Raw genomic sequence first — 21,403 nt, forward strand, 5'->3', positions numbered from 1 at the left:
CTTTCCTCCTCTACTTACATAAGTGAGCTAAGAGAATACAGCTCTGCCGATACTTTATCAGCTGTCGTCTGGGCAAGTCACACTGGAGCTCCTTTCCTCGGCACGTTGGGATTATCCAGGTGTTTACTGGATCCTGGAAGAGACTGTTATGGAAAAAATGCTCCAGCAGATGGAAGGTCTGGAAGAGCTGTGTACTTACTGGTGAGGAAAGGAAAAGAAGAGCGATGGAAGAGTAGAGAGGTGGAGGCACCCACTATCGGTTGCCTTGGCTCCCAGGGAACTGGCCAGACGTGACTGCCCTGGCAGGGCTGTCGCTCTACAAGGTGTTACCCACAGGGGAGGTGGGCTGCAGGTGTGTGAACACTGAACAGAGACTTGAGATGGTCCAGAGGGACACACAGACTCCCCCAGAGAAGGCAGAGTTTAAGTGTGTGGAGGAGTGAGGGATAAGGAGGGCCGGTGTTTAGGGAGAGGACGTGGCAATGGCAGGAGGAATGGGTGGCCACAGCATCACTGGCAGATAGGGCCTGGTGGCAAAGCCTGAGGGTGCAGGGCCCTGTGGGGTGAGCTCAGTGTTCACACTAACATCGACCCTGATCTGGGGACACCGAGCTGGGGAAACATGAGGTTTTGTGGAGATTCCTGTGAGAGAACATTAGGTTTAGCATTTGAAATTCCTCTGCTGAAGCGTGGGACAGGTCACCCTCACAAAGCTGATTTCTGACTGCTTTTCCGGGGTCTTCACCCTTGCTTTGCATGAAACAGTAGCCAGCAGGCACGTTTGCGGTCTGAGAAGCTCAGCTCCGGGGGCTTCAGTGCTGAGGAAGACAATGCCCACCCATAGCACGCTTTCCATACCTTCTCCCTACCATGCAACGCCGAGTCGCCTCTGGTCTTTGGAAGGCTGCCCTGGCCTCAGCCCTGGCCTCAGCCCTGGAAAGTCAGGCTGAGCCAGCGTGCAGCTGCAGGCAGAAGGCCCTGCTGCGTCCGTCTGCCCTCACGGAAGCGCAGCGCACTCTCTGTGTGTTTGCCTCTTGCGGATTCAGACCAAGTTTACTGATCAGAAGTGACTGGGATACTTGAGCCGAAGAAGACGGGGAATTTATAAAGGATTTTCAAAACACCCCTTCCCTCCTGTGGTGGGAAGTGGGTGGGAGGAAAAAACAAGCCCATCTGGCCTCAGCAGCCCTAAACGTTGTGTTACGGTAGCAAAAATAGAGGTGTGCTAAAATACCCTGCGGAGTGGAACAGACTGCGGGTACACACTTCACATTTCCCTAATAAGTCCTGCTAAATATCCATATTTTTTTAAAAAAACAAGACTATGTTCACATTTGCCATTCCATGAAAACTTTTGTCTTTAACTTTTTCTTTGGTTTGTGTTTGCTCCTGTTTTAGGAGAGAGCCTCCTCTGTCCTAGGCTGGGCTGGTGCTCTCTATGTAGCCAAAGGCGACCTTGAACTTTCAATCCTCCACTGCCACCTCCCCAGCTCTAGAGCTGCAGGCATGTGCCTTCACACAGTTTTGTGAGATGCCGGGATGGAACGAGGGCGTTGTGCGGGTTAGGTGGACACTACCAACCTTCTTCTGACTTCAATGGTCTGTGCTGTTCCTGAGAATGAAAAGATTATCATTTCGACTTTTAGAAGTCAGTGCTGTAGCACTCAGGTTTAACTGGAATGTGCTGTACCACTGTTTCCTCTCTACATGAAAAGGTAGAGAAATCAGATGCTGCTCATTCATTATACGTTCACATGCAATTACAGGAACAAAGTCAACGATTTTGACAATCCTTTGTATGTCTCTTCTGGGGTGTTCCAGGAATGGCTGGGCACGATTAAGGCGTGGTGAATCATAACAGAGGATTAGGGGATCTTCAAGATCCAAGCGGCAGCTGAAGAGAAAAGGGGCTCACAGTCCCTTGCCGTAGCCGGAAGCGCCCTCGGGGCAGGGATTTGTGAGGGGCTCAGGAAAAGCAAGTGACTCATAAGAGCATATATCCTGTGACCTCAGTGGTGGAGTGGGAGTGGATTTGCCAAGGGGAAGTTCTGGCCCTTGTCCCACCCAGAGGAGAGGGAGAGCGGCACGTGCGTAGATGACTCTGGAAGCTTGCGTGACTTTGCCTGGCTTGGACGTTACCGAGAGAGAACTGACGGTCCTGGAATAGTTACGTGCTCCATGAAGTCCTGAGCTGGATTTATGGTTGCCGAGTGCTATAATTCTCTCGCTCGGTGAACTCACTCTCACTGTTATTACATTTGGGAGTGTGTGATTTTTCACCATCAACTGGAATAGTGGAGTTTTCCTCCGAGAAGCATAGTCTTTGGAAGGAACTTTAGCTGCCATGTGCCTCGTGTTTGCAAGAAGCCATTCCCTTTGTAAGCTGGCACCTGCTGAATCAGATTTATAAGCAATCACCTTAAGATAGGCAGTAAAGAAAGTAGATTGACTAGTTCTTTTGGAGGCTCCTTAATCACATGAAAATATTAAAATATTTACGTTGGTCAGACTTCCTAGGAAAGCAGATCTCTTTAGCCTCCGCAGAGGAGAGCAAACCACTGGAACTCCTGCAGGCTTTGCAGAGTATGTGAGTTTACCGCTAGGCGTTCTTGTATATTGTGGGTCCCTGGGTCGAGGCTAGCATGATTGAAATGGCCCTTAGCCCCAATAAACTGCTTCTGTTAAGCAAATTTCCCATCTTTATTAGCAGTTACCCCATCAGAAAATTAGCATCTCATGCAAGCAGAAGCCAATAATTTTGTCAGCAAAATATAAATGAGGTCATTCAGTACTTCTCATTAAACACCCCTCAAGAAGCACATATCCAAAAATTATCTCATTATTAAAACAACACTCACATGTGTTTGTAAAATCAGGGTGGGAAACAGGGCAATTGAAGCTATGAAGACTATGCTGTCCCCTCTAGTGACAGGTGCAACTGGAATTTCAAAAGCGCACTAAAAGGGCAGAGACCAGAGCACAGACAGCCACGCTGCCGAAGCCTCCTCCCACAGGTTAAAACCCTGCGGCGGCGAAGGAAGATTTTAGCCTGAATGAAGTAGAATTCAAACACTGAAATAAAACAAAGGATAACGTGGCACTGAGGCGTGGCTCAGGAGAAGAGGCTTCTCTACCACGGGAAAGACTGGATTCTGGCCCTAGCAACAGAGGTGGGGGGGGAGAAAGAAGAAGGAAGGGAAGGGGAGGGGAGGGGAGACAGACAGACAGACAGACACACACACAGGCACACACACACTCACACAAATCAATGACACCTTGATTTGTCTTTCAAGGATGTACTTGAATGCCAGGAGCTTGTACGCAGAAATCTTAGCTGACTCCCTGAACTATGAAATGGCATTTTCATTGTGATTTCGCAAGTCCATCTGACCTTTATTTCAGTTTTAAGTATTCTCCATTTCCATCCGAGTCACTAAGAAAGTTCCTGGCCGTCAGTGTTGCTCAGAATCTTGGCACACTAAGGGGTGTGCCCAGCCCTGGGAAGACTCCCCACACCCTGGAAAGCTCCGGACTGGATCAGCATGGCTCCCAGTGCACTCCCCTGTGTAGTGGCTGCTGTGCCCACCCTCCGTCCTCTGCCGTTCTGAGTCTGAACTCTGACCTACACCCCACATTCCACGAGTGGCTAATCCAGGATCTCCGCGAAGGGCTGCAGTGAGCGCGGCTTTAGTGCAGAACAGAGGAACGGGAGACGCTGCCTGTTCTAAATGCAGAGCAGGCTGGATGTCCCCGCCGGTGCCCCTGTGGAGGGGTGAAGGCTTGGGTACATACAAGCTTCCACTTGTGTTCCTTAGCTGAATGCAGTGGGCTGCAGACACTCCGGTCACTGAGCTGTCTTCATGCAGGTCCTACATGGGACACTCATCCCACCACCTCCCACACATAATATTCGCATTGTTGAAGCCCTGGACAATTTTAATGTTGATTTAACCTTCTTTCTTCATGCAGAACAGCAAGATTTTTTTTACAGACCTGGTAATATTAGTTTATTATTGCCTCCATTCACCGAGAGAAACAGCAAGCGCCATGACTGAGAATGAAGCAGCGGAGACAGAAACAAGCAAGGTGTGATTGGAGCGGGAAGAGGGAAGCTCAGAGGCTTTCATGGAGCGGGAAGAGGGAAGCTCAGAGGCTTTCATGGAGCGGGAAGAGGGAAGCTCAGAGGCTTTCAAGTACACCCTTCCCAGCACTCAGTGGGGGGGGCAAAGCGGGGAGAGTAGAGAAGGGCAGGGAGTGCAGCTAAGACGGGGCGGACCCCCAGAGTGGAAAGGCCCTGAGAAGACATTTGTCTCCCAACCGTCGCTCCTCACGTGCTGGCTAGATGTCAGCACCATCTCTCTCGCTTCCCTGACATCACCCTGTGAGGACACTAATCATCATGACAAAGCTCCCAAGTCCTAGCGCTAAGGGAGGTTACTCTGCTGCCACCATTTGTCACCGCACCCAGCTCCTCGGTTTCCCAGCTGGAAGGAGTACCCCCAAATGCCCTTTTGTGCAGTTTACTATAGACCTGAGTCTCACACAATCAGTGCCTCAACCTGTTCTGAAAACTCAGCCTGGAAGAGATGTATGGTTGTTTCATGGCCCAGATTTAGGTATCAGCGCTGTGCCAGAACCTACGGCACGCTTTCTTAGTGAGGAAAACAGTGTGAGTTCTGTAGAGAATGTAGACATGGCAGCCCCTCACACTCCCGCAGAAGCCTCACCTGTTCCACAAGCGTAGATGTAGATGTGCTGATCCCTTTCCTGTTGTGGCCCAGCTACCTCCCATTAGAGCTGGCACTAGTTTTCCGTGATCAGCAGTACAAGAGCACACTTGTTCCACAGTGCCCTCACCCTTGCCTTCACGGGGATTCTGTGAGGTCCTTGTCAACTTGCTGGGGCTGGTTGGGGAAGAAAGAGGAGTTGCCACCTTCCTCAACTTCATGCTGCTCTTTAAAGAAACGCTGAATATCTGTAACTTACATTAGTCTATTTCTTTCTTCCTAATCCACCCATTTGCCTCCTCGGCCCATTCTCTAAGTTCTGTATACGTAAAGGCTACAAAGTGCTGTAGTCATGGTTACAGCTAGTTTTTTTCCCAGATTGTTTTCTATTGTTTAGTTATTTTTGTGAGCAGAAACAATTTCTCCTAGTGTTCTTCGTTTTAAGAAGAACCTTTGCACTCCTAAGGCCAGATAGATACTCAACATTATTATCTTCTAAATTTCTCCTGGAGTTGCCTTTTGCCTATAGCTCTTTAACATTTCTCTGATTTATTTTTGTAATGTAAAAGATTTCTTAATCACCTATCACATGTATAAATTCACTTCAGTTAATTAATCATTATATAAAAACATTATTTTGGAAAAATTAAAATTCTGCTAACAAATCTTTCAGGTTAAATGTTTTGACTATAAATTGTATGGTCACTTTTCTTTTGAGCCTCATTTTTATCATATATCAGGATTTAGAGATCTGTGACCTTGTTCAGCTGTAAAACCATCCTTCCCCTCACACTTACACACAAATTCAGCAGCAGCCACACTCTGTGGAGTGTCGACTTCTTTCAGAGGGGAGTGTTGGCTTTTAAAGACGTTAATCCATTGCTTAGGGAGTTCCGGTAGCTTTTCCCGCTCTAACTGAACATGCCTCTCAATGCCAAGAGCCATTCTGTCCTTTCATGTTCTAAACCTAGCTAGAGCTTCTAAAGGTGTGCCGTTGAATGGTGCTGCTCTGCAGTGGCTGTCTCATCTGGCCTCCCCAGCTAGACCGTGTCCGTCTTATCAGGCTATCAAAGCCATATTTTCAAGTCAAGTTGTTAAATATTTGGAATTGTTTTTCTGAGTTCAGAATGTCCTGGAGAGGCCAGAGATTTGGAATTCCTAAATCTTGACACACAGGAAAGTGCTGTCAGCCCAGATCCCTTGCTAACCACTCCACAGCACCATCCCAAACACAGTTTTTCTAAAACACAAATCATCCACATCCCAGACATGTCAAACTGTTAGTCTGTGAGCGCGGCTCTGCTGTCTTCCCTGCTCCCTGTGCTGGCACTGGTGTTTGTCGGCGTGTTAAAGTGGACCTGCTGGAGAAGGCAATGGCGGGCACTGAGAAATGCAAAGTCCTAGCTGTGAACACTCAAAACTGTATCAGTGCTGGGATGCCAGCTGATGGGAGCTTTCACACGTGAAGTGGGCTGGCTCAGTGGGTAAAGCCTGGATAGCGGTTCCTTTTCTGCGACTGAACACTAACAGAAAGCAGCTTTATGAAGAAAGGGTTCATGAGGGGACACAGTCCAGTCATGAGGGAAGGCATGGAGGTGGCATGAGGCCAATGATCACATTTTATCAGCACACAGAAGCCGGCATGTGAACACGAAACGGAACCAAGATGACTAAAACCTTACGGCCTACCCACAGTGACAGTGCTCCTCCAGCCATGCCCCGCCTCCATAAGGTCCCATAGCCTTGCTAGCACCACTACCAGCTGGGGACCAAGGGTCCGTTCAACACTTGAGCCTGCGGAAGACAGTGTTCATCCAGACCACGATGGTGACCGAGTTCACTTCCAGATAGAGGCTAAAAGAGGCCTTGCACCCACGCCCGCATACCACACCCACAAAGAGGTAACACAGTATAGGGTCTAATCTTAAAGTTCCCTTCGTTAAGAACCAGCCTGGGTTATATCCATACATGGGCCTTGGTTGGAGAAACAGTCTCAGAAAAGCCCCCTGTGCCCGGATATATTTGGTCCTTGTGGAGCTCCTGTCCTCTCCAGATCATATTAACTCCCCCTTCTTTCTTATGATTCCCTGCACTCTGCAGAAGGTTTGGTTATGAGTCTCAGCATCTGCTTTGATACACTGCTAGTTAGAGTCTTTCAGAGGCCCTCTGGTCTAGAACCTCTGCTTGGATGTAGCCCATGGTAACTCAGTATCCAAGTGGGTACCCTAGTAAGGGGAACTGGGACTATTTCTGACATGAACTCTTTGACACCCTGCCCCCCCCTGAGGGAGGAGCAGCCTTGCTAGGCCACAGAGGAGGACTTTGTAGCCAGTCCTGAAGAGACCTGATAAACCAGGGTCAGATGAAAGGGGAGGAGGTCCTCCCCTATCAGTGGACTTGGAAAGGGGCAGGGAAGAGATGAGGGAGGGAATGAGGGAGTGGGATACAGCTGGGATGCAGAGTTAATAAACTGTAATTAATATTAAAAAAAATACAATAAAAAAATCAACCTGGACATGGTCAGCAGAAAAGCCAAGGAGCCCATCCCCCTACTCTGCAATTGTGCATAAGGCTTCACAGGTGTTGGTCACTGTCAAAGACACAGCAGTGATGGTTACCTCTAGTTTGTATACGAGGATTTTGGCCTTTGACATCTCTGGTGCATATTAATATTCAAGAAAAGAGGCCTTTCATGTACATTATCATGTCAATCCCTTTCTTTTCAGTCCCATTTTTTTTTTCTTTCTCCATACCTATCTCCAACTTAGAAAAATATCAGGGAGATATTCCTCACGAATCCAAATCTACCCACCCTTGTTTTAGTCCTTCCTTTTTCTCTGGGCCTCCTGGTTTGGGTGTGCTTGCTTCCCAGAGCACTCTGTCATAGCACTTATAACTCCTTAGTCAGTTTTAATCGCAACTCTGCGCAGTCGCGTAGTGCACACAGGGGGCCCTTGTTTGACTCTTCTTCCGTCTTGTCTCCAACTGTGCAATTCCTCAGATGGTTACTGCACAGGCTGAGAGCAAGCACCTCTGAAAACACCCAGGAATGTACAAAATAGGGGAAAAAACATGAGTGTTTACTTAAGATGCCTTCTATCTCCTCACGCCCATTCCATGTGATCTGGCAGTTGCTATAGTAACTAGGAATTTTCATTTCATAACTTGCATAAATACTGAGGCTGCCCTTTCATTGCAGCTTTGCCCCCTCTAAAGCTAACACAAGTGTGTGTACATACACACAGAACAAATCCTTGTCCATACATGGCAAGCACAGTGTTCAAACACACACACATTCTCTCTCTGTCTCTGTCTCTGTCTCTCTCTGGATTTGGAAAGAGTGACAGAGTTCCTGGCCTTGATGCTCTCCAGTTTTAACATGCATTACAATTAATTTCTTGTGTAAGTTTGAAGGCTGCTTCTGCTGGGTCTGACCAAAGGGGAAACTAGATTTTTCAAATAATTTAAGTTTCTGAATTAGGTCTTCACCCACCCAGTTAGGAGGCATTATCAAGGGCTTCTGGATGTCAGACTCTTTACAGGAGAAATGTGGGTGGAGAAGCTGAAGCCATTGAGACAGGTTAGGGTTGGCCACTTAATGCCGCTCTGAAAATCCATACCTTCCTCTGTGACTCAGACTCCACAGTCTTCTGTTAAACTGTTGCTCTGCATTCTTCCAAACCTGAGCTGGCAATTATATTTGCAACTAGATTCTAGAACTTTTTTCCTAGTCATAATTAGTGTAGTTTTTGTCCTTCCATTTTTGGGCCACTGGTGAGTTGTTCGTATTGACATTTCCCCTTGGAATATCTTTATACATACACACACAAGCACTCGTGCCTGCACAGTTACTTGGGAATTCTTGAAAGAGATTTTTATGACATTTATACCTGTCCTTTTTATAAAACCTCTATAGAAACCAGATATCAGGTTTATACATTAATTTGCCTTCTTTTTTTAATTTTTTATTAATTACACTTTATTCATTTTGTATCCCCCCATAAGCCCTCCTCCCCTCCCGATCCCACCCTCCCTCCCCTTTCTGCATGCAAGTCACTCCCCAAGTCCACTGATAGGGGAGGTTCTCCTCTCCTTTCTGATCTTAGTCTATCAGTTCACATCAAAAGTGGCTGCATTGTAATTTGCCTTCTTAAAAATAGCTTGGTTAGAAATGAATTATATAACTTTTAGTTCTGTGAGGGTATATGAAGATAGTGGTAGAAAAAAAGGGCCGTCCTCAGTACCGGTCATCTCACTGCTGCAGACTCCAGCGTGCAGGGGTTGGGGATATTATCTGGACTTAGTATGGGCTCAACGAGTTCCCAAGTCCCAAGTGCTGAAGATACGAAGTTCCTCCTCAAGAATCTTGATCGTCAACAGTGTTCTCCTTGAGCCAGGCATGATGGGAGGCAGGGGCAGGCAGATCGCTTTGAGTTCGAGGACAGCCTGGTGTACAAGGCAAGTCCAAGTGAGCCAAGGCTACACAGAGAAACCCTGTTTCGAAAAAACAAACAACAAAACCAGTGTTCTCTTCTCCTTTTCTGTGTTAGGACGTACTGAAGGATCTAGTTTGGATCTGAAGTTCTCCCTTTCCCTCTAAATTACCTTCACAGAGGCTTCTGTTAAGTTGTGTTTTGTGTGTGTGTGTGTGTGTGTGTGTGTGTACACTTGCATCAAGTATACAAAACTGCAGTGCTGTGACTTGGCCTTGGGAGGATGTGTGCAGAGACACTGAAGGCCCAGCCCTCTGTCCACAGGGAGACTGCAGGTGACATCAGGCCTATTTGCTATTGCCTGGCTCTTTGCTGCCCAGGCTTAGATCACACTCAAGGGTGTTCGCTGTTCCTTGCAGATTGACAGCCCCCCCCCCCCCCAGTGCTCACAGGCGTTCACAAACTCCCGAAATTTAAAAGATGGAAGCATTAGAGGCCTGAACTTGCCCGTCTCCCTTTCTTTGTTAAGAGTTGAGTTTCTGGAAGGGAGTGCTTCTCGGCACATGGTTTGATTCAGGCCATAACTTCTTTGAAGAAATGTCATCTAACTTTTATTAATTGATAGCTGATTATTACCCATGAAATCGGGAGAGATGAGCATACCTCTGCCATGGCTTTGGGGAGAAGGTCGTGTGAGGTGTGTGAATTGATAAATACCTTAAACTTCTCTGGTCCCTGCTGACTGGAAGGTAGTTGGGGTGGGGCCATGGTATATATTTGCATACATTACCTTTTCAGTGCCTTCAACTCTACTGGGGGGTACTGTCCTTGTATGTCAAGTGATGCCTAGGAATTTATGAAGTGTCTTTTCCTCCAGCAATGACGTAATAGTCTTTGCCAAGATTTGGTTGTACATTAAAACCCACCCTATGGCCCCTGTGCCCTTAGCACTGTTTGTGTGTTTTTCTGCCGTGAGCCTGAGGGTCTGCCGAGTGACACGTGGCCCAAAGCACCCTGAGCCAGAATCCAGCTTGATTTCTCTTTGGGAAAGCTATGTCTGTGGCTTGGACCTTGGTTCCTAGACACAGGTGGGCAAGACCCTGACCCTCTGTTCTGTGGGCTTCTAACGGGGCCTTCTCTTATTCTATAGTCTACTCTCTGGACTGAGTTTCTCTGGGACCAGCTCTCTGGCGGGCCTTAACTTTGTCTTGAGCTTATGGTAGTATCAGCCACCTAACTATACTGTGGCTGATGCATGACACAGAAGTCTAAACATAGTCTGTTCTGTGTGGCTAATATCTGCACGGAATTGGCTCTACCATTGCTGCTCTCTCTTCTACCCTCCATCCTGATTCCCAAATCTGGCCATCAACTGAGAACTTCTATGTTGGAACAGGAGGGCCTGCTGGGAAGTACTCAAGAACATGTAAGCTTCTGTTATCAAAACAAAAAACAATAGCACCTGTGCGATGGCGTAACTTCTCAAATGTCACAGGGGAGTGGAGTGTGAAGCGAGCTGCAGGAGCGGAATGCAGTAATCAATACAAGAATCAAGACAAGCATGCAGGGACTGGAAGCGCTAGCATACGTAGGCCAGAGCTTTCTGCGCTCCTAGCTGTTCTCCTGATAGCAGGAAGGGGATACCTTGACCCTCATGGCGTCCTCTGAGCTGACAAACGGACAGTGTCTCTGGAGACCGAGGTGCGGACCACGCAGTTGTTTGCTCTCCACTCACACTCGCCTCCATTGTACCTTCGAGTGTGAGTAGTGTGAGTGGTGAGTCCTGACCACTGGACTGGCAACCTGTGTTCCCTTGCTCTGATGGGACCGGGTCAGGGGGCAGCTTAGGGCAGGAAGAGATGGAGCTCAAAGGCCGCAGCCCACCCCGCTCAGCGCTCAGCCCCCTTCATGGCTGCCTCTCACTTCCATCTCTGGCTCCAGGGGGCTCTGCGCCCACATAACACTGCAGCCCTTTCCGCTGTAGCGATCAATTCTTCTCGTTATCCTGTGATCGTCACCTTATTTTTGCATGGTTTCCTCAAATTTGCCCACACTTCTGTAGAAGGCTCCTTTGTGAAATGCTCTCAGACCCACTGGTTTTGGCTTTTTCTTTTTTGGTTTTTTAACTACTTCCTTTCGGCAGTGCCGGAGAGGCTCCACCAGGCTGATATAGCTTGCTGAAATCTCCTCATGATAGAAAGCCGACGACCCCGTGGTTCCTACAGTCACCGTGTGCTCCCATCTAACCTACTGGTTCTGGGGTTCGTACACAGCTTGTTTTATATTTCCATTCCTAGAAGCGAGAAGACTTGGTGCAGTTCTTCCTGAGCGGCTGCCAGTTGTCTATCCTGCTGTATCTACTGGCTTTCTTTTTGGTCAAGTTCCACAGTACAGTGTCTGCTTACACGCCTATGAAAGGCATGCTTTTCCTAGGATTTGTGAACTTGGGGGTGATGAATTCAGTCCGTCCGTTAGGCCTCAGCCTGGGTGGTTAATGTAATGTGTGGCTGTGAGAATAGAGAACGAATAGTCATTGTTTACTCACACACGAAGACCAGGGTCTGAGTTCTGTACTCCTTACAGCTCGCCTGGACGAGCCTGCGGGTGCTCCCTCTGCCCTTCCCTCTCCCTTTTCCCTCCTCCTCTATCTCCACCCTCCTCTCTCTCTCTTCCTCCCCCTCTATCTCCCTCTCTCTATCTCTCTCATGGTACCTTGTGGAGCTGGGATGAACCCAGGGTCTCCTCACCAGGCTGCCCCTATGCCACCCCACCTCTTAACCTTTGTTTTGAAGAGTGCCATCTTTCAGCGGTAGTTTTTGTCTTCATCTCCTTAAAAAAAAAAAAAAAAAAACCTGATTTCCATTAGGAAAAAAAAATGAATCATGAGATAAGTTGTCAGCAAAATCTGTGGCGTTTGGTCTCAGGCAAAGCCCTCTGGCCTGAGGAGGGTTCTGTTTCACTTAGCAGTATAAGAGCTGTGCTTGTGTGGTGCCCACATGTACCAAAACCGATGCGGGCCCTGGTGGCTTGCTAAGCTGCGTGCGATCTCCCAGAGATGGGAGAGATGTCTCCCTGCTGAGTCAGGCGCCTTCTTCCTAGCTGAGAAAGCAGCATTTGCACCTCGGGGAGAAGAGTGGAGTCGAGCGAATTGTTAAACTCCAGCACTGAAAGAACTGCCCCTTCTCCATCCGGATTGTCTCCAGGTATTCTCATGTCTGGCAGGCTGACTCAGCTGTCTCATCACCCCTCTGTTTGCACAGCCTGACACCGAGCCACCTCGGCCTCTTCCATCTTACCACCCACAGGTGGAAAATCACCTGCAGCATTGGTTGGTAATCCAGGCCTCCCTCACACGGGGCTCAGAAGCTCCCAGTGGAAACAATCGCTACCATTCCTCCTCTGCTCTGTCTTGGACATTCTGGGAGTCCACACTAACCTCCCCAGGCATGTTTCCGTGACTCACGGGACTGGAGAGCTGGTCAGAGCACAGGGCTGCAGCCCCTTCTGTTTCCTGTCTTTCCAGCGTGGGGGAGAGCACTGAACCCAGGTTCTTGTCCATGCTGGCCCAGCACTGAGTCACCGCGCAGCAGCCTGACCTTCCCCACTTTTTCTCTTTTTGAGACAAAGGTTAAGAACCAAAATGAACCATTTAAAACTGAAGTGCATGCTGCCTGTGAGGGCAGCTTTGTGTATAGAGCTCTGTGCCTGTCAGACCTCACCTTCCCGGCTCTGGGCCCGATCCAGCCCTTGCTAAGTGTGAGCGTCTTTCTGGGTGGGCCCCTGCCTCAGTTCCTGCGCATTTTCCCGTGCTGCAGCTTGGGCGTTGCCTGAGAACAGTTGGCTGCCCTGCTGGCTTGCCCGTGCTGAGGCCCTGTCAACCCTCCTCTTCCTTTGAAATGCCCCCCCACGGTGGCTCTCCCAAACCAGCAGTCCCTCGAGTGTACATACTTACATCTTGGCAGCCTCAAGCTTTGCCAAGGCTGCTCATCTCTGCACTGGTCACCTGCTGCCTGACTCCTCCAGCAGACTGACCTGCTTCGGCCCTGAGCACCAGGTAAACCAAGCGCACCGACCATCTCAGGGTTATCTGTGTCTTTTCCTAGTGGTCACCTTACAGGACAACACTAATGATTGTGTGGACTAATGGGTGCTCAGCCTCTAGCTTTTGGGGTGAATGGCAAGCCCTCAATAAATGATAGTTGCTATCTGCCCATCCTGGCTGGCTCTTCCTTGTCCCATTCCTCCTGCCTCTCTTTCTCAAAGGCAGCAACATGGTCTCATTAGTTCTGGATAGCTCTTCTGCTGTGTGAGCAAATTGCATTAGCTGCTTGTAATTTAGTAGCTAATAACTCCATGATGTTTCTCACACCAACAATCACATCATAAATTACACTGAAAAGTGACTGAGTCCTAGGCACTGGTTTTCATGCAAGTTTCTCAAGTGCAGACCCCCAGCGAGAGGAGAGCAGGTCATTCTGAGCTGATCAGTAGCCCCCGGCCTGTTTGTCATGATCCAGCTTCACCAGCAGGCCCGTTCTTCTCGAGTTAGCCGGTCCAGCTGATATCCAGCTAATGGTCAAGGTAGCACAGCAGCTGATGTCATCACGACCGGGGTGGCGTGGTGCCGAGAGAGAGAGAGAGAGAGAGAGAGAGAGAGAGAGAAAGAGAGAGAGAGAGAGAGAGAGAGAGAGAGAGAGAGAGGAACACCCCAGGCAAAGTGTCTCCTGTCCCTCTTTACTTTGGAACTCCACAGTTATCCAGTCATCCTTTCCATCGGAAAGGTTCCCTGTGGCTGTCCCAGGGCAGGCATGACTTTAGTACACTGACTGGGGCCTGTGGGGGGAGAATGCAGCATTGAAAGGTTAGAGACACACAGGGCTCACACCAGAGCCTGTGTTTGACATGACGGTGGCACCTGCTGGCTTTACTCACTTGATAGAGACCTAAGGGACGAGGCCATTTACTGCTTGCTTTCTGATGCTACGACCCCTGACCCCTTAAACCTTAGTGCACAGGAGCTTCTGCTGGAGCCCCAGCGTGTGTGGGGTGGACAGAAAGAACTTCAGTTCTGTCGTGCTCAGCGCAAGAGGAAGGCTCTGAGTGGAAATGCATGGCAGCCTCACAGGAAGGTGACCTTGAGCTGCATGAGGGAGCTGGGGTCCCTCCTCTTTTGCTTGCTTATGGATTTGCACGCTCAGGACATCTTTATCAGGTTGATATCATGTGCCTGGCCCTGACCCTTTCTGTAGAAAAAGGACAGAAGGCACAGTTCCTGTCCTTGGAATGTCATCATTTTGTGGGGAAAAAAACAGAAATCAGGTGACTGGAAGTCATGCCATCTGACGATGGGTGTTGAAATAGGATGCTTTTGAATGAGGGAGCTAACATTAGGAGAACTGTCAAAGAAACCAACCCTCCGAGATGAGGTGATAAATCGGGATTTCTGTGTTTAAGATGGTTTGTTCCTTTCTCTCAGTACACTGTCCTGGGCTCTCAAAGCTCGTCTCTGAGCCCTCGGGTACTGAGCCCGTGGGTACCAGCTCTCACAAAGCATCTGCTCGGAGGGCTTCAGGGGTGTGCTGCTGCTGGAGAAGCTGGCTGCTGTCCGGAGCACCTGGGGCAGGGTTAGGAAGGATGGAGAAAATCAGGCTCGGAGCATGGCCCTTCCCACAGGCTGAGGAATGTGTTCAGGATCACTGTTTGTTTGTATGTTTGTTTGTTGTCACATTGTGCTGCATAGAAACGCAAATATAGCTAGGATCTTTCCTCTGGACAGTAAAATGAGGGCCTCTTAAACTGTGAACATGAGCTCTCCTTGCCTAAGGAGGATTGGTTTCTTTGAGAATTATCCTAACGTTAGCTCCCTCATTCAAAAGCATCCTATTCTAATACCCATCGTGACTTTCAGTTATCTGATTTCTGTTTTTACCCAGGAAATGATGACTTTCCAAGGACAGGAACTGTGCCTTCTGTCCTTGCCTAAAACATCAGTGTATTTACAACTATATTTGTACCCTGCAAAGACAGTTGTCCACGGGAATAAACGGGAATACAAGTTTGATTCGGAAGCACAAAAGCTGAGCGTGATCATGGAAGTCATTGAGAGGTCGTTGCTCTGTTGGCATCTAGACTTCTGAGTCCAGCAACAACACTGTTCATCCAGAGCATGGCTCAGGCACTCCCCTCACCTGCCTCCCTCCCCCAGGAGGCTCACAGTCTCTGCAATCCAGTTACCCTCTTATCAGCAGACTCCTCCTCCTGTCAGCTGAGGACAAACAGCACTTCTATGTTTCCTCTTTTACTGTCTGCAGGAATGTGCCCATGGGTGGAACTGTGAGGAGTCCACTTGGCCAGCAGCTACAGGTCCTCATCCCATCCCTGAAGTGGAAATGAGGGCTGCAGACCTAAGACTAAAGTGTGTGTTAGGGGCTGAGGACTTCCCTGAAGACGTGCCCAGGTAGAAAGAGCATGACACTTCCTGGAACTTAGCCATTCATCCCATTGTCCTACCCCTCAAAGCCACTCCTTGCTTAGAGGACCAGTGGCCTGGTCTGGTTCTTACCTCAGGATGCTGTCCCATTTTCCTTGGTGGACTCATTGTCTGGCTTCTGCCTTCCCATCATGAGGCCCATTTTCCTCTGTCACTAATGGGAATTTCTGACTCTTAACACCTTAGGGAGGAATGCTTTTTCTCTGAAACTCCATAACCACCATCTCCTTTATCACTACAAGCCAGGGCAGCATCAGGCCTGTTACCCATCAGTGCCTTCCAACCAGAGACCCCTGCTAGGATTTCAGGTGCAGGTGACTGAATTGTGCTCATTGCTGTTTCTGAAGGATCTTGAGACTTGGTGCTCCTGAGGGGCATCCTGGGGAAAGAGTAACGGGAAGGTATCTAAAGGTCTGACCTTGGAGTGATCCCAAGGAAGCGAGGCTTTATTCTGGATTACTGACTAGAAACTAGGGTAATTCTGTGACTAAGTCTTAAAGCCCCTACGAAGAGTGCAGATTAGAGCAAAGTTCCCTCTGTCACTGAAGAGCAGCAGATAGGCATTGGGGAATTTTGTGGGTTGGACCGTAGTTCTTTGTTCAGATGAAGTAACTAAATGGCTGTGCTTTTGTTTGGGTCCATCATGATTATGCGTCCATGCGTGACCATGCCTGATGTTGGTTCCCTACAAAATCATTTAAGACAGGAGACCCACACCTAGCCGTAGGTGTCAGCTCGGATCCCATGTGGAGGGCCTAAAAAACATGGGGCTGGAGGAGCACAATGTTTTCCCTTTCTAGTCTCTCATTCAGCTACCAACACAGAATACTTTTGTGATCAGATGCGGAGGGCTCCCCTCCCAACAAGAAAAATGGTCAGTTCTCTAGTGATGTGAGCTCAGTTACCCACAATTCCACTGTATCATGACACTGCCAGGGAAAAGCATTAGAGCCCACAAGCCAAGCCCCGAGCCCCAAAGTTTGCTGGCAGTCACAAGCTCCGGTTGTTGTGCCCATGCTTCTCATCTATTGACTATACACTGGAGTTCCCACAACCTGCACTTTGGTTCCGCTGATGTTCTAAGGGGACTACAGAATCCAGGAAAATGTGTTTACCAGTTTATAGTGAACAGGATTGTAAAGGACACCAGTAAAGAGCAACAGATTATGCAGGAAAGTGTGGGCCGTCCCAGGTATAAGAGTCCCTTGCTGCCTGCGCTGCTGACATCCATGGCCTTCTGGACAGGTGGATGGACCCTTCCTCACCTTCCCAGGAGCCCGTGAACCCAGTCCTTCAGGGATTTTCCTGGAGCCCTCTTTATATGTAGACATGATTAACTAGGTCCTTGGTCCCTGGTGACCAGTGAAACCTTTAGGGGTGGGGACAGGGGCTTGGAGTTCCCAGCCCTCTGAGCAGGTGGTTGGTTACCCTGGCAACCAGGCCTCCTATAGTGTGGTTATTTGGTGACTTTCCCAAAATGACCTCATTAACATAAATTCCTGTGGGCGTGGAAAAGAGTATGTCTTAAGTAAAGGAGGGCCGCCTTGTTCCTTTGTAGTTCTGGGCCTGTCCAAGCAGCTTCAGGATTCAAGGACAGAGATGCTTTTCCTGCGCTAGCCACTTAGATTGTCAACATTGTAGAGGCTGTAAATCTGGAACCTAGGACACAACTGAAAGTACGCGTTGTCACTCAGGGGCCTCTGTCCCTCCTCTTGGTCTTCGCCACTCAGAACTCTTCACACTGGGCCCTTGCCTCCCTGAACAATCCTGTGCTGCGGGCCCATGTGGCTGATGGTCAGCAGCCTTCAGTTTTCATAGTCAGAGTGACGCTCTGTGATGAGGGCTACTTTCCTCATGTGCCTGAGCCCTGGATTCACTCCCTACCCTGGTTTCTGGTGTCTCCTTATCTGCTCCCCTGGATGGGCTTCACTGTCACTGTTTTCCTCTCAGGCTCCTGAACACTAAGAGCAGAAGGTCATAAAACCACAAATGTGTTGTCTGGCCTCAGCAGCTCACGAAGCTGCAGGGCAATCCTCCTCCTCATCAAGAAGTGGCTTGCTCCCCGCCGCATCCCTGAGGTCACCTTTCCAGTAACACCTTTAGGCTCCCAGCCTGGCCCACACCTCTCCTCCAGAAGCTGCCTGAGCAGCAGTGTGCTGAAAAGCCATTGCCTGTGACTCCTTCAGCTCCCTCATTTCTGCTTCACTGAGCCAGTGGATTCTCTCTAAAAGGAAGAAGTCTCTTCCTTAGCCTGAGCCTATGTTTGTACTGTTCCTCGGCCGCTTCTTGGGCAGCAGCACAGGTCTTCCAGCAGCCCTAGCCCTGCACATTGGAATTCTCTGGTTACATTCTCTCCCTCTTCCCTTTCCTCCCTCCCTTCCTCCTTCTCCCCCTCCTTCCTTCCTTCCTACCCTCCCTCCCTCCTTGCTTTCCTCCCTGCTTCCTTCCCTCCCTCCCTCCCTGTTTCCTCCCCTCTGCCTCCTCCACCTATGGGTTAAATGCAGCAGCTTAGGAGCTTCTCTGACACTAAGCTGTGGCCGAGGCCCTTTCAGAGCTACAGTTAGTGTTTGGTAAGAGCCCCAGGTTGGCCTGAACAGGGTCCTCCTGCCTCAGCCTCCAGAATACCTGCCCTAGCTTCTTCTTACCTCTTGCCCCAAAGTGATGGCAGCAGATCTTTCCTTAGGTTTGTCAGTTTGACCTTCAGGGTGGCAGGCTTTCCGCTGGACCCCAACACTGTCCTCCGCTTCTCTTTCTGGCCTCCTGGCCCTGCCCTTCATGGCCACTGAGTACATTCCCAGATGGAACCCTCTTCACCTTTTACGCTATTTTCCCATCAAGTCTCATTTCATAGTTTCCCCACTTTTCACTTCCCCTTGACTTTATCAACTGCCCAAATTTAATTTCTTTCTGTCCTTGGCCTTTGTGCAGAAAACTTTGTTTTGCCTCTAATTTCCTGGTAAAGATCTACAGTTGTCTGTCTGTCTGTCAATACTCAAACACCAGCCATTTGATCTGAATCCTCCTTTCTCTGTCCCGTTTAACAGCATTCTCAGCCTCTCAGGCCACTTATCTGTGACCACCAACCCCCCCCCCCCCCCGTCTCTGTTTGCCTGGTCCCCTGCCCTTGGCATCACCTCCAGGCTGTACTTCCATTGGCATGGTACCAGTTACCTTGGTTCAGCGCAGAGCTTGTCTTACTCATCTCTGCTTGCTACTTCCTGTCCAGCAGGTGTCCTATCCAAAGGAGGCCCTCATTATTTGCTACAGAAATGACTGTCAATTAGGAGTTTTAATGCTTTATTTCAAGGACAATCTGTCATTGGACACATTTTCCATCATTAGTACTAATACTTCTACCCTAGCAAGTACTAAAATAAAAATTTCATACCCCAACCTCAGTGGTGTTGATTTCTCTTTTTGAGGAAGAGAAATTGGAGACAGGTTGCAGTAATTCACATCTCCCCTGGCTCACTGATTCTTCTGCTTCTTCTCTTGTAAAATGGAACCCATTACAATGGCATTCGATGCTACTGATAGTATATCAACCTGATTCAGCTTTCTCCTGCCAGTAAAGTAGGACTGCCTGTGCACAGCTGTGTACTGCACATGGCTTACACAGACAGTAGAGGAGCCCTGCCCACCCATGTGCATGTGTGCAGCAGAAGTTAATAACACGATACATCACACACGTGTGGGATGTGAAACACTTTGGAGCACAGCACCTCCTCTACAGTGCTATCGGCTGACAGAGGAAGCCAGGGAGGACCTTGTCTTTTCACATATGCTCTTTCACATGCTAGAATTACTTGTCTGATTCAACGTGTCTCCCCCAGCTCTCTTCTGCCCTCCCGCCCCCTTTGGACTGTATGTGCTCCTCTCTCCAGCCACTCTAGCTCACTTCAGCGGCATGGATAACAAAAGAACTGCTTTGGAGAAATGAAAGACAGCAATTACACATTGATATTCCTGCTACAGGAGTCGCTCCGGCCTCCTTGGGGAGCTCAGCAATGAATATCCTGCATTAATTGCCACAGACATCATGTGTCTGACCTTGCTGAAACATGATATATCAGTTCTACAAAGCAAAATTATTTGTCAGGAAGAGATTTAAAAAGAATGATCATACAATTATATTGCTGTTTAGAATGACCAATATTATATGTCTTTATGGAAATCCAGGAGGACTTACATTTTCTTAGAAATATTTGAGGGCACAGTCTTATTTGCTGTGGGTGATTTGCTGATTTGCTTAGCAGTTATAGTGCTATTGTTGCCTTTCTAGTCTTTAAAAAAGAGAATAAAACACATTGATTAGTGCTGGGTCTATAGAAGCAGTTATAAGGTGAATGGCCATGGCACCTGGTGTCCACCAGGAAGGCAGGCTGTCCTTCTCTGTGTCTGCACCTCCTGTGGGCTCTGGGCAGGAGCAGAAGCCTCCGGCACAGGTTCCCTTTGCAAAGAGCTGACATCATCTTCAGGAGGAGACCACGTTGCTATGAGCTTGCCCTTCTCTGATCTCTCTGCAAGTCAGCAGCAGCATGGAAGTGGACTTCCCGGTGCCTCTTACAGGTCTTCTTTTCTGGCTGTCTCCCCTTGGCTGGGCTCTGCACGTCGGGAGAGTTTTACAGCAAATGCCCTGAAAGCTTGCATGGCTTAGACTTGTGTCCATACTGCTGGATCAGCAGGGACTGTCCCCTGAGCGAGCCAGGTCAGATGGCCACAGTGGCTCTGCTGGGTGAAAGCTGTGTGTGCAGAAATGAATGATGGTTAAGCTTCTCGACTTTTAAAAAGGTCAGGGATGAAGGAAGTCGGTGCAGTGGCCCATGACATGGGAATCGCAGCCCAACAGAGATCCTGAGGAGAGATCCATTTTGGCTTGTGTTCTGGGCAAACAAGTACCTGATAAATTCGAGAGCCCGGCTCCTGGGTGTAGAGGGTGCGTGGGTGGAGGAATCACAGTGACCCGTGGGCAAAGTGGGCAGCCCTTTGCCCACCTTCTAAAGCAAGTCTCTCATTGTCTTAGTGTTTAATCGTAGGTGTGATGTCATGTTGTAGCAGGCTCAAGACAATAGTACAGATGCAGTGAGTGTGCTGTACGTTTAAACCTCAAACTTTTAATTCTCTAAATTAGCTTGTTTTCCGGGGTAGTTTTAAAAATAAACTCACGCACACAATTTGCTTGGGCATCTTTACGTCTCTAAGGCTTTTTGTGTAAGCCTGGAGTCTGTATTCTGTTCTGTCAGGTGCCTGCTCACGCTCCCGATTTATTCCAGATCTTTAAAGAAACGAGGTGAAGCTGGCTGGCTTCTCTTTAATTTTCTCTTCCCCTTTCCTTCTCTCATCCATCACTCTGATCTACAATTAAAGCAAGATGATGACGTGCCGATGGTTCAGGTTAAAGAGCAAGGCCGGAGCGTGTTGGTGCTGAAGAAGGCGGCAGGCTGTGGCCCAGCCCCCAACTCCGGGAGCGCGGAGAGCGAGGCGAGGTGAGAGTCCGCAGCCGGCGCGCCGGCTCCCTTCCTGTCCCGCTCCCTCTCCCTCGCTCGCTCGCTCGCTCTGCCGCCTGCCCTCCCTCCCTCCGCCTCCCTCTTTCTCTCCGCCTCTCCTCTCCAGCGCTCTGGCTGACTGCAGAGCTCTCGGCAGCCAGATGGACCCGGCTCCCACAGAAAGGACAGGGATGGCAAGCTCCCTTAGCCTTTAGGGGATGCCTTTGTTAGGCGCCGAGCACAATGGGCAGCGCCCGCCTGCGGGCC

The 21,403-nt window shown here is 49.1% G+C and overlaps 1 protein-coding gene across 2 annotated transcripts in view; it reads left to right on the plus strand.

The window, feature by feature from the left end:
- Window positions 1-21,403, plus strand: part of Rapgef5 (Rap guanine nucleotide exchange factor 5) — a 205,551-nt gene that overhangs the window by 121,265 nt on the left and 62,883 nt on the right. For both annotated transcript variants that reach the window (XM_021642613.2, XM_060388290.1), the window contains one exon: window positions 21,018-21,136. In XM_021642613.2, the coding sequence (XP_021498288.2) occupies window positions 21,018-21,136 (119 nt within the window). The remainder of the gene's footprint in view (window positions 1-21,017; window positions 21,137-21,403) is intronic.

The sequence above is a fragment of the Meriones unguiculatus genome, chromosome 7 (assembly GCF_030254825.1).
Source record: "Meriones unguiculatus strain TT.TT164.6M chromosome 7, Bangor_MerUng_6.1, whole genome shotgun sequence".
In the NCBI taxonomy this organism is placed as follows: domain Eukaryota; kingdom Metazoa; phylum Chordata; class Mammalia; order Rodentia; family Muridae; genus Meriones; species Meriones unguiculatus.